Source organism: Moschus berezovskii, chromosome 15 (genome assembly GCF_049115385.1).
Source record: "Moschus berezovskii isolate FMDL1 chromosome 15, NW_MosBer_1.0, whole genome shotgun sequence".
In the NCBI taxonomy this organism is placed as follows: domain Eukaryota; kingdom Metazoa; phylum Chordata; class Mammalia; order Artiodactyla; family Moschidae; genus Moschus; species Moschus berezovskii.
Window position 1 is genome coordinate 13,403,024 of NC_142474.1, and position 13,608 is coordinate 13,416,631.

Sequence of the window (13,608 nt, forward strand, 5' to 3'; positions counted from 1 at the left end):
ATCCACCCAGTCCATCCTAAAGGAGATCACTGCTGGGTGTTCATTGGAAGGACTGATGCTAAAGCTGAAACTCCAATACATTGGCCACCTCATGCAAAGAGTTGACTCATTGGAAAAGACCCTGATGCTGGGAAGGATTGGGGGCGGGAGGATATGGGGACGACAGAGAATGAGATGGCTGGATGGCATCACCGACTCTGTGGACATGAGTTTGAGTGAACTCCGGGAGTTGGTGGTGGACAGGGAGGCCTGGCGTGCTGCGATTCATGGGATCGCAGAGAGTCGGACACGACTGAGCGACTGAACTGAACTGAACTGAAGTGAGAGGTGGACTAGACAACTCTCTAGGATTCCTGGGAATGGGATTGCTAGGACATCAGGTAAGTATGTGTTTAGTTCTATAAAGAACCTGATCTTCTCCCAAAGCAGCTTAGTACACCATCACATTTAGGGTTTCTGACCAGGTGTAGTTAATGCTTCTCTGGCGGTCTGCTTCCCTGGGGTGTCATCACATGCTCAACGAAACCAACATTAGCTTTTGGCCAGAGTTCCAGTCCAGGCTCCTTTGGCCATTAGTTGTATGGCCTTGGGCACATTGCTTAGCATCAATTAGTAATTTTCCCTTTCTCCTTATACAAAATAGTCATCGTTGTGCTAATAAGCCTGCAGGGTTGTTGAAAAAGATTGGCGATGTCATGAAACATGCTTTGCATAGTTCTGAGTATCTCCATTTGATGTGTGTTCAGTAGCTCTGGCTGCTGTTACTGCCTAGTGATTGAATACCTAGGTGCCACCACACCTGGCTGAGCCACTTGCTCACTTCTGGAGAGCCCCCCAAAGAGAGACCTTAACCTGAGGTGTGAACTGAGGAGAGGGTCTCACTCTGAGCTTCAGGGAGCTGCCTTGGTAGAATTAGATCTTCCAGTGTGTTGTCTTTCAAAGCCTTTTTGAATAAACACCTGTGTGTCTCTGCCTTTTTCAGTATGTCCATCCTTGCATGCTAAGCAAACACTTGTTCCCTGAGGGCCGAATGTCCCAGGCACAGAATTCAGTAACATCCCAGGGATGGTAAGGTGCTCATAGGATCCCAGCCTTAACTGCATCTGTTAAGTTTCTTGCTGTCTTTTCTTTCTTTCTTTCTCTTTCTCCCTTTTCTTTTCTTTCTTCCTCCCTCCCTACTTTTTTTTGTCTTTTTATTGTCGTGGAAAACACATAAGATTTACCATCTAAATGACTTTCTTACAGTTGATTGATTTAAATTTCTTTGAAGTTTACTTACCTCTTCTTTTTCCTAAACCATCTTAAGTACTGAATCAGCAGTGAGGTAGTCACACTGAATTGTCCCCCCACCATCACCCCCCAAGTAGGGAGTCCTGCCAGAATGACCAGTTCCCTCTGGATTTAGGCTTGTTTATGACACTGAACTGTGTTTATGATAAAAATCCAGAAGAATCCTTTGCTTTCATCTTCTCCTGGGATTCTCAGTGTTGGGTTTGGGAATATCAGGCTATGTAAGGGAGCTGGGAAGAACGAAAGGGAAATTAGCAGCTGGGCTTTGCACCCCATCACTCCCAGGGTGGGCCAGGAAGTCTGAGCAGAGACGGGGTGACCAGAAGGCCAGAGGGAAACCACACCACCTGGCAAGTGTCTGTGCCTTTCAGCACAGGCCAGGCCTCCTGTTAAGAGAGCAGGCGACTCACAAATGGGGCCGATGCTAAGCCATCATCCAGTGGTGACTGTAACCATCCTCCTAGAAAGTCTGCTTGTCTCTTCCAGGTCCTCCATAAGTTACTTCTTTATTTCCTGAAACTAGCACCCATGTTATTGTCAGATTACTGGCAACCTTAGTGTGGTTATGAAATGACAGATGTTCTCTGTGACACCACACCTGAAAATATAAGACATAACCTCTGCTTCCAATGGGATGTTTCCTTAAAAGTGGTGTTAGGTGTTAGGAGGCTGCACGTTTATTTGGCAGTGCTCCAAATCAGCTTTGAAATGTCCTTTTTAGGGCTGCCTTCAGCACCTGTGACACTTACTTTCTAAAGACATCTGTTAGAGTAAAGCACACTCCTGTAGTTACTGGCTTTTTTGTAAGTGGCCAAAGGCTATCGTTGTCAGGCTTCCCTGGTGGCTCAGCTAGTAAAGAATCCGCTTGCAATGTGGGAGACCTGGGTTTGATTCCTGGGTCTGGAAGATCCCCTGGAGAAGGGATAGGCTACCCACTCCAGTATTCTTGGACTTCCCTTATGGCTCAGATGGTAAAGAATCCGCCTGCAGTGCTGGAGACCTGGGTTCAATCCCTGGGTTGGGAAGATTATCTGGAGAAGGGAAAGGGTACCCACTCCAGTATTCTGGCCTGGAGAATTACATGGACTGTATAGTCCATGGGGTCATAAAGAGTCGCACACGACTGTGCGACTTTCACTTTCAAAGGTTATCTGGTGCTGAGTCTGGTGACAAGGTTAGATGATCATAGAGAACACTATTTTTAGTTGAAAAAGTGCCGTTTTGAGTGACCAGATGTTCTTGTTCAAAAATCAAACCGGCTGAATGTTGATGCTGCTTGATGATATGTGAGAGCGAAGATTGGGGGAAATAAATCTCACACATTGAGCTTGACCCTATATCCTTATCACCCTGCTGACATCAGCTTTATCCAGGAGCACACTTGGCCAGTAACTTTGTGTATAAGCATGATAAATGGCACTCTGGGTTGGAGCAGCGTGCCCAGGGTATGTGTCCGCTAGTGGCCTCTACGGCTTCCCTGGTGGCTCAGACAGTAAAGAATCTGCCTGCAATGCGGGAGACCTGGGTTCGATCCCTGTGTTGGGAAGATCCCCTGGAGCAGGTCATAGCAACTCACTCCAGTATTCTGGCCTGGAGAATCCCCATATATAGAGGAGACTGGCGGGTTACAGTCCATGGGGTCACAAAGAGTCAGACACGACTGAGCGACTGAGCACAGTAGCATCTACAGGTATTTTGTGGGAGACCATTGTTGTTGCCGGTTCTAGACTTGGAGCTGAGAAAGGTGTTTCAGATTTCTGCCCAAAACATGGAAAGCCTTCAAATCTTCACATACATATTTCCTACATAATATGCTAACAACAACATGGTCCACCAGGACCTTGCTCCACACAAGCAGAGGCAGATATTTTCAGTAAAGCATCCTGTTTGTCGCTCTACGCCCGTGGCTGAGCAGAGGAGGAACTGCCACGTTTTAGGCACTCAGGAGATACCGAACAGATCCATGCATTCACAGTCGACGTCACTGTTTGTGTGAAGCTTGCAGCAGAAGAATAACATGCTTGTCTGTCTCTCTCTCTCTCTTGCAGTTGTCGAGTCTAAAAGTTCCCAGTCACTCCCCAATGTCTGATGCCTCTGTCAATTTTGACTACACATCCCCCTCCCCGTTTGACCACAGCACTGACCAGGAGGAGAAAATTGAAGATGTCGCCAGTCACTGTCCAGCCCCGAAGGACCTGTATGCCGTTGAAGAGGAGGCCGGGCCCCTTTTCCCCAGGAAAACGGCGTCCCATAATGGTATGGGGGACAGTGGCGGAGGAGGCACAGGCGTGAAGAAGAAACGCAAGAAAAAGGACCCAGGGGAGCACGAAGGGGCAGCAAAGGGAAGCAAGGACAGGGAGCCCAAGCCAAAGAGAAAGCGTGAGCCCAGAGAGCTCAAGGAGCCCAGGAAGGCCAAGGAGCCCAGGAAGGCCAAGGAACCCAGGGAGCCCAAGCAGAAGGACGGTGCCAAGAAGGCACGGAAGCCCCGCGAGGCCTCGGGCCCCAGGGAGGCCAAAGAGAAGAGGGGCGGCCCCGACGCTGCGGCCAGGACAAAGTCCAGGAAGGCCAGGTGCGTCCCCTTCTTCCCGCCCCCGGCCCTGGGCTCTGCGTCCAGCCCATGGACAGAGCTTCCCCACTTTGAGCCAAAGTAAACCCACCTCCTCACCTCCTGAGGAGAGAAAGATAGCCTTAATCAGTGCTGTGCTTGCCATTCCCTTTGGATTAAGAATTAAAGTATGTGAGCACACACAGGTTGTCGGGGAAGGGACGTCACAGGTGTGTATGGGGTGGGCAGCGATTCAGGGAGCAGCAGCCATGTAGACAGCAGAGGGGCAGCTGCCGGGGGTGAGGCGTGCACAGACCCAGGGTTGGTGCTGGGGGTCTGGGAGAGCCAGGGGTGTGTGCAGAGTTCCAGGCAGAGCAAGGCTGCCTAGACTCCCTAGCTGTGAGCCGTCTAGTGCCGGCGCCTCCCTGGTCCGTGTCTCTCATTTGGCATCTAACGCGGAGCCTGGCTTGTCAGCAGGTGCTCAGGAAATGGTGAGTCAGGGAGACCAGCCGAGACAGACCACAGTGACCCGTCTAGAGAAAAGAGGGCGTGGGGACACGTTGGCTGCTGGAGGTGACCGTAGGGGGCCCTGGCTAGAGACCCTGTCAGGATCCAAACATACTCTTTATTCAGGGAGCTAAATATTTGTCATTGCTGCACAAAAGTACGCTTCCCAGCAGACTCACTGGGTAAAGAATCCTCCTGCAGTGCAGGAGACATGACTTCAATTCCTGGGTCAGGAAGCTCTCCTAGAGGAGGGCATGGAAACCCATTCCAGTATTCTTGCCTAGAGAATCCCATGGACAGAGGAGCCTGGAGGGCTGCAGTCCCTGGGGTCACAAAGAGTCGGACACGATTGAGCAACTGAGCACACGTGCATACAAATGTGATATCTTTTGTTCTGTCTCTCTGAATTCTTGGTGGAAAACATTTAAACTTTCTGAGGTCATACAAAACTCCTCTAAGGGGAATTTAAGCTCTAAGTGCCAAGGCAGAGTGCAGACCGGGAGCACCTGTTAAAGGAGCAGAGATTGATTCAGTTGCTGACAGGATGTAAACTAATGGGGGCATCAGTCCTATGCAGGGTCAGGCATCGAGGAAGTCAGTTTTAAAGAGAGAAAGCATTTTAGAATGCCTTGTACCACAACTCAGAATTTATTTTATGGTTCGGTTCATTTTCAGAAGGACAGTCTGTTGGGACCAGATGGGTAATTGTCTAATCCAAGTTAAAGCTGCCTTATAATATTCACTCTCTTCTGCCTGGCAGGGGATTTTACCTTTTGTTTATCACAGAGGCTTGGGTGGGATCCCAGGAATGTAGTTCACAGCAAATGGACATAAACTAACCTCCTCCGAAGGTCAAGAGAAGTCAGTAAAATAAAGAGTCTGACTAATAAGCAACTTGTGTGTGTGCGCAGTTATGTCTGACTCTTTGCGACCTCGTGGACTGTGGCCTGCCAGGCTCCTCTGTCCATGGGATTTCCCAGGCAAGAATACTATAATGGGTTGCCGTTTCCTCCTCCAAGGAGTCTTCCCAATCCCAGGATCGAACCTGAGTCTCCTGCCTCGGCAGGCGGGTTTTTTTTACCACTGAGCCTCCTCAGAAGCCCACTGAGCCACTGTCTCAGTGAACCCAGTGCACACAGGCTCATCTCTGATGTGGCTGCAGTGGCTTGTGAGTGGGGTGTCCGAGTAGAGTTTCTGTCTTCTGCCAGTAACTTCCAAATTATTTTCGAGAAGCTGAAGCGGTTCTGCAGGATAGCTACTTGTGAAGAGGGAGACTCAGACATGAGCTAGTGGTGTGACTGAGTTTGGTTGTTAGTGGAAACAGCAAAGAGTCCTCCAAGGTGATGTTTTAGAATTAAGGCCATCAGGGGGAGGGTCTGAGAGCTCTAATAAGGAGTTTGGTTTGTGTCTAGAAGGTAATAGAAAGTGAGAGGTATCTGGACTCACTTTAGTCACTGGTCTCCGGTGCTTGTAATTTTATCAACTTCTTCTTAAAGGAATTCATGTTTACTTTTTGTGAGACAAGGCGACAAGTATATAGACATCGTCATAGATTCCATTTGGGGCAATGAGGGGGAGGCATTTCACAAAGCAAGTTGTGTGCTAAGTCGTGTCCGACTCTTTGGGAATCTTTGAACTATAAGTTCGCCAGGCTCTTCTGTCCATGGGATTTCCCAGGCCAGAATACTGGAGTGGGTTGCCATTTCCTCCTCTGGGGTTCTTCCCGACCCAGGGATCAAACCTGCATCTCCTACATTGCAGGAAGATTGTTTACCAGTGAGCCATCAGGGAAGACAAAGCAAGGTTGGGTGTCAGATGTATGCATAGTAATGTTAAGGGAATTGATTTTTATCTAATGAGGCTGTATAAAATATACATGAGTTGGATAAGTGCTTGTGAGTCTGCTAACTGAGAAGACAGCAGATGCTCTTGAGGTTTAGAAATCCAGGAGACGCTTTCTGAGAAGATGCTGACAAGTTGGGCTGGTTATCCCTTTAGAAATGTACACAAGATCCACGAGGCTTTCCACCTCCCTTGGTGTGGGAGCAGTGGAAGATTGACCAGTGGATATCACGGAATTCTTCCATGTAGCCCAGGTCCAGTTCTGGACTGTTGAGCTTTTCTGTCTTTTTTATATTTATAAAGCTGCTTTGACTCCTTTAACTTACGACACCACTAGTCAGCAGAGGCAGCTCTAGTTCTGAAAGGACATTAATTGATAAAAAAAAAATGTTGATAATGAAGTCATATGTTTTGTGTTCTTTGATTTACTCTCTGGCAGATTGGCTTAAGTACATGTTTTGATTTGAGCCTTTATTGATTAGCCCCTGGATCGCACTCCTCAGTTACAGATGATTCAAGGGACGTTTGGATTGTTGGAGGAGCTTCACAGCTGATTTAAGGGCTTCCGGCCTTTTCTTCCTTCAGTCTATCTTGCCAGCTGCCGCCTGGCTCATCTTGCTGAAGCCCCACTGTTACCCCATTTTTTGTGTTTGTAGCTGGAGCTGGTGGTTAGTCAAGCCCCCTATTCCCTCTCTCCATTCCAGATCAGCTGGGAACCCGTCCACAGAGATGGAGATGGAGTTAGCAGCTCTATCACTGATGGGCTGACTTGAAACACTTGCAGTGGCTTGCGGCCAGAATCGGGCTTCCTGTTAGGCCCTCGGGTCGAGTTCACCCGCCAGCGCTGCAGGCGCGGCCCTGCAGAGGGAGGCCTCTGGGCCGTGGGTGCTTTGTTCCTTCTCTCTGGCTCTCCAGTCCCGTAGGTCCCCCTCAGAGAAGGTCAGGCAGGTGAGAGGAATGATAAGAAGGGATGAAGTATGTTTCCAATATCGGTCCCTTCTCGGGAACAGGGAAGCCTGCAGACATGGGGACAGGGAAATGGAATTCCCTCTAACAGTTACACCTGCTCAGACACTTCTGATTGTTCCCTCTGCCTCCAGCATAGAATCAGGCTCCTTTTTCTGTTCCCCAAACCCTTTGGGGTCTGACCTCTCCTTGCTGCCTGGTCTCCGACAACAGACCTTTCCGGCTAGATTTACCTCATTAGGCCTTTATGAAATTTTTAAAAATTTTACTTATTTATTTTTGAGGGCTCTGGATATTTATTGCTCTAGTTTTGGCAAGTGGGGGCCACCCTTTGTTGCGGTTTGGGGCTTCTCGTTGCGGTGGCTTCAGTAGCCGCAGCGCACCGGCTCGGTAGCTGTGGTGCACGGGCTTCGTTACCCTGAGGCATGTGGAGTTTTCTCGGGCTAGGGATGGAACCTGTGTCCCCTGCATTGGCGGGTGGATTCTTAACCCCTGGACCAGCAGGGAAGTCCTCATCAGGCCTTAAATGAGGTACTTGGTTCCTTCCCCTCTGGATCACTCTTCAGCATTATGCCCTTGGCCCTCCTCTCCATACCCCCTCTCAGTATCCCAAAGTCCTTCCCATTCTTCAGCTCGGAGCTCACACCCCACCCAGTTCCTGCACAGAACTCCCACACCCGGTGCTAGAGCATCCCATCCCACAGCTCTCGGGGCCTCACTGGCATCACAAATCAAGAGTTTTGGGCCTTGAATAAAAGCCATCTAGTGCAGCCCTGCCACATTGCTGCCAGGGAAACAGAGACCCGCAGAGAAGTGACTTGTTTGCAAGGGTGTGTCATAAACTCAGACGTCCTGACTCCCAGTCCTCTACGCTAACCTCTGCCGTCGGCTGTCTCTTAGTTATAACCCGGAATTTTCATGTACGTATTTGTCTCCTCAACAGAAGTGAAGTGCCCAAGGTCAGGACCACCATGCTTTGTGTCTTTTGTGTTCCCGAGGTTGTCAGTTCAGTTCAGTTGCTCAGTCCTGTCCGACTCTTTGCAACCCCATAGACCACAACACGCTAGGCCTCCCTGTCCATCACCAACTCCCGGAGTTTACTCAAACTCGTGTCCGTTGAGTCGGTGATGCCATCCAACCATCTCATCCTCTGTCATCCCTTTCTTCTCCTGCCCTCAATTTTTCCCAGCATCAGGGTCTTTTCCAATGTTCTTCGCATCAGGTGGCCAACGTATTGGAATTTCAGCTTCAGCATCAGTCCTTCCAATGAATATTCAGGACTGATTTCCTTTAGGATGGACTGGTTGGATCTCCTTGCAGTCCAAGGGACTCTCAAGAGTCTACTCCAACAACACAGTTCAAAAGCATCAATTCTCAGCACTCAGCTTTCTTTATAGTCCAACTCTCATATCCATACATGACTACTGGAAAAAGCATAGCTTTGACTAGACGGACCTTTGTTGGCAAGGTAATGTCTCTGCTTTTTAATATGCTGTCTAGGTTGGTCATAACTTTTCTTCCAAGGAATAAGCATCTTGTAGTTTTATGACTGCAGTCACCATCTGCAGGGATTTTGGAGCCCAAAAAAGTAAAGTCTGTCACTGTTTCCACTGTTTTCCCCATTTTGCCATGAACTGATGAGACCAGATGTCATGATCTTAGTTTTCTGAATGTTGAGTTTTAAGCCAACTTTTTCGCTCCTCTTTCACTTTCATCAAGAGGCTCTTTAGTTCTTCTTCGCTTTCTGCCATAAGGATGGTGTCATCTGCATATCTGAGATTATTGATATTTCTCCCGCCAGTCTAGATTCCAACTTGTGCTTCATCCAGCCCAGCATTTCTCATGATGTACTCTGCATATAAGTTAAAGAAGCAGGGTGACAAAATATAGCCTTTATGTATAGCCGAGGTTGTCAGCAGAGAGGTTTGTCAGGTTGTTGGACACGTAGCAGGGGGTATGTGTGTGTTTCTGTAGTTTATATATTATTTTAAAGTATTACATATATGTATAAGTGTTTTCTTAGAACAAATGGTTAGAGCTCTTCTCCCAAAAACAGGAGCCATACAAGTTACCATACAGTCACTCCCATTGTTAAATAACAGTAGGTAGTTATAATTAAATATTTTAATCCCATAAATTTTATTATTTTAGGAATGAAAATTTCAAGGTAACTTGTCCAAGATGCCAAACTAATGAGCAGCACTGTCAGGATTTGGCACCAGGCTCCCATGACCACAAAACCCATTTTGTTTTCTACAGCTTTGCGCCTCTTTTCGCCTTGCTAGGGAAGATTGCAATGGATAATCGTGGGGAGGGCCTAGTGTCAGAGAAACTGGTTTTTATTTGTAGGAGATGGCCCCTTTTCTACAGAATTTCATTTTGCACACTCAATAGGATCCTCTCAGGGACAAAGATGACCTCAACCTTTTCCTGTTCTATTTCTCTTTGTATTTGAGGCAGCAGCTAACTGAACACAGTTTCTCTCCTCAACAGATGATAGAGTCTAGCGAATTTTCCTTTTCAAAGATGATAATTAATAGTGACTAATATTCACTTATTGCTTAGGGGATAAAAACAACTCAGGTATCAGGAGCCTTTAAAAAAACAAAAACTACCCTCTCTTCCTTTACCTGCAAGCTACCTTGGAGCATGAGCCTAGTTCACTCCTTTATTATATAAAACTTAAGCAGAAGAGCTCCTCCAGGAAGCTGATTTAGGTTCTCTGTCATTTCCCTGACTCTGAAATTTGAATTTCCCCAGTACAGTTTGCTTTTTTAAAATGATAGTATCTTTCCTAAGGAGAATGGAGCCACTGGCAAGAGAAGACACACAGAGATACAAATACTCTTAGAAACACACACACAAACCTGTACGTACGTGGACACCCATGGCCCGCACAGCTGCAGCATGGGACCTGGGTTAGGCAGGTTTGCAGGGTCAGGTAATGTTGATAAGGGCTTTGGGAAAATGCTTTGAGATTAGAAAAGCACCGGGCCAGCTCGTCAGGCAGGTCAGATTTTTACCAGTTGAGAAAGAAGTTTCTCACTGGGCAGCATCACGTGATGTAATGGATATGTCCTCAATGGTTTTTTTTGCATCAAACACTTCTGAGTGCCTATGAATTTCCTATTTCTTTCTTGAAAATGGCCTTTAGTAAAAGTCAACTTCACGGCATTAAAGCGCGGCTTGGTGAGCAGGAAAGATGAACGGTTCCAGTGTGTATGAAGCCGTCGGGCCCTACTCAGTATCCAGGGAAAATCTGAGGGGTAGGTTTATGGCCCTTTGAGTTGCTCTTGCCAAGCGCTCTGACAGAGAGGGAGGTCACATTTGTAAGCCAAGGTCTTGAGTGTTGGTGTCCATGTTGCTGGTTGAGGGCAGAGCGTATACGTTTTGGAATTTCCACACATGGCAGAGCTGGGAGTGGTTTATATTCTGTCTCAAAAGTCAAGAAATGAATCTTTGTGCTGGTGTAAGTGAAAGGTTATGTGATATCTGCTGGGAATGAAAAAGCCAAAATGATGAAAAGAAATGAATACTCTGACTAGCCCCAATTTCTGTGCTCAGCTTTTTACCCCCATTTGTTTGGATCTGTCAACCCATAGCAGATTTTTATCCCAAATCCAATAAATTTGATAACATCCTAGGAGAAAGGTTTTACGTTTTCTGATTTTTTTCTTTGATGCTCGCTTCGAAAAAGGTAAGCCCCAAACCTTCTGATTATATAACTGTTTGAGCTGTGAGTCAGCTAAGAACAATGATGCAGGAGGGGTAATAAAATTCAACCAGGTCAGCTCTGCCTCACTGCTTGAGGTGAATCACCTGTCTTTGTTTAGAGTGCAGATCTTTATGGAGGCTGAACTTAGGTTCAAGAGAGTCCATTGACAGGATTCTTTCTGTTGGGAGACTTGTTTTTACATTCTGATCATTTTATTAGGAGAAAGAAGCAAATATAAAGACATAAATGAGTTCTGAGTAGAGACCCTCTGCTTAGAAGCTACTGGGCTTTCTGTTAAGTAGGGAAGAAAACTAAATGTCAGAGACCCACCTCTGAAGCTTTGGACTAACTCCCTGTTCCTATTTTTGTAAGAGCTCCTGGAGTTCTTATTCTATAATTCTTAGGATTTTCTTTTTATATACAATTTTTAAAAATAATTAGTTGGCTGCGCTGGGTCTTCGTTTCTCTGCACGGGCTTTCTCTATTTGTGACAAGCAGGGACTACTCTCCAGCTGCAGTGCATGGGCTTCTCACTGCGGTGGCTTCTCTTGTTGCAGAGCATGGGCTCCAGGGTGTGTGGGCCTACTAGTTGCAGCACATGGGCTCAGATGTTGTGGGGCATGGGCTTAGTGGCTCCACAGCTCGTGACATCTTAGTTCCTGGACCAGGGATCGAACCTGTGTCCCCTGCATTGACAGGTAGATTCTTAACCACTGGACCACCAGAGAAGTCCCCTCCGAGCTTTCTGAATTAGGGTCTGGGGTATAGGAAACCTTTACTCGGTCCATAAGGAAACAATTTCTAAACAGTAATGCTAGATAAATACCTGCTCCTTTATTTATCCAGTATGTATGTATTACCTCCTGTGTACCTTGTTTCGTTAATGAGCACTTCTTTTAAGAATGCGACAGTGGAGGAAGGAAGATGCCTCAGAGGTATCTCTGAGCCTTGCCATCGAGGGACTTTCACAAGTTAGAGAAACAGCCTGGCGGGTGTTCCCAAAACAGGCAAAAATATAAACAAATTAAAGAACCTAATATATAGAATAGCCGAAAGGATTTAGAGAATTAAGAGTATTTCAGTATTTCCCTGGTGGCATGGTGGTTAGAATTCTGTGCTTTCAGTTCCATGACCTCGGTTCAGTCCCCAGTGAGGAAACTGAGATCCCACCAAAAAAAAAAAAGTGTTTCAGTTCTTGTCTAGGGAGTCCCTTGAAAGAGTACTGCGTTATTAAAGCAATTGAGCCAGTTATTAAAGGAATTAATAGATGGGAAAAGACTTAAAGCAATGTGATGTTTGGGGGATTTCCAGTTTTAAAATGGTAGATCAAGCATGCTGTTACTTTCCTTTCTTCACCATATTTTCACTTCATGAAATGACAGGAAGAACAGAAGGGAATAAATTCTTCAAAGATGGGCGGTGTTACGAAGTTCCAGATGTGGGGGGCCCCTGGTCGAGTATTGATGGATGAATGCTGTGGAGGACATCCCCGCTCAGAGCACATGCAGGAGCCGTGACTGCAGCAGAGGTGAAAGTACTTCCCCCTGATGGTGGCCCCAGCAGCCCTGGAGAGGGGCTGGGGCTGGAGGTGTCGGGTCGGGGACCGTCTGCAGAGCGGCTGCATGATCTGGAAGATCTAGCCTGAAGTCAGACAGTTATTCTAAAGATGCTGAGCAGCTTGCTCTGGAAGAGGGTCTAGGTTCCAGTTGGGGTGACTGACATCCACAAGAAGGGGGCACAGGAGCCCAGGCTTCTCTGCCTTTCCCTGCCCAAACCCCTAAAAGGGGGAGAGAGGGGCAGCCCCTTGTTACGCAGAGTCCCAGGTCAGGCCTCCCATTCAGGGGTGAGGCTTGCTGGAGAAAGTGACTTGACTTGGCAGCAGGCAGCCTCCCCAGCCCCGGTGTTCTCAGCCTCCTTCACGCTAAATATTGATTGGCCCCCAGAGATCCCCAGACCATAACGATAAGCAGCAGAGCAGCAGGGAAAAGAGGAATGACCAGGACAGCTGTCCTCAGAAAAAAACGGTTCAAGGCAAAGAAGTCATAAAGATTTTAAATTGGTGTCCTCAGATCCAAGGTGATCGATACCATGTCTGCAGAACAAGAAGTGTGTAATCAGGAAAAAGGAATAATCAGAAAACAGAGAGAATGAATAAAAATTTAAAACATGGCTGCCCATACTCATTCATCAAAAATTTTGAGCAGAGAAGGGAGTAGGGGAGATATATAAGATCTAAGCTGATCAACTTTAGGATGTGGGTTCAGTTCAGTCGCTCAGTTGTGTCTGACTCTCCACGACCCCATGAATCACAGCACGCCAGGCCTCCCTGTCCATCACCAACTCCCGGAGTTCACTCAAACTCATGTCCATTGAGTCGGTGATGCCATCCAGCCATCTCATTCTCTGTTGTCCCCTTCTCCTCCCACCCCCAACCTTTCCCAGCATCAGAGTCTTTTCCAGTGAGTCAACTCGTCGCGTGAGGTAGCCAAAGTATTGCAGTTTCAGCTTGTGGGTAGCGGTTGCTTAATGTCGATGAATAAAGAACTAGAGGCAGGAATGTATTTGGAGTGAGAGAGGTATCAGTCACGAGCAGATCTCTCTGGCAAGTGGGATTTGGTGCAAGTAGGGATGGCTTGTATGTTTCATTTGAAACCCTTCTATGTTTAAAAAAAAAAAGTATTTTCATTTGCTGTGATCACTTTTAATAAGTTTGTTAAAGCTCTGCCTTGTCATCTTATAAGTG

General features: G+C 47.1%; 1 protein-coding gene across 13 annotated transcripts in view; it reads left to right on the forward strand.

Annotated features, from left to right (window-relative positions):
* Positions 1-13,608, forward strand: part of CHD6 (chromodomain helicase DNA binding protein 6) — a 203,300-nt gene that overhangs the window by 67,399 nt on the left and 122,293 nt on the right. For all 13 annotated transcript variants that reach the window (XM_055437516.2, XM_055437507.2, XM_055437515.2 and 10 more), the window contains one exon: positions 3,339-3,859. In XM_055437516.2, coding sequence (XP_055293491.2) covers positions 3,339-3,859 — 521 coding nt within the window. The remainder of the gene's footprint in view (positions 1-3,338; positions 3,860-13,608) is intronic.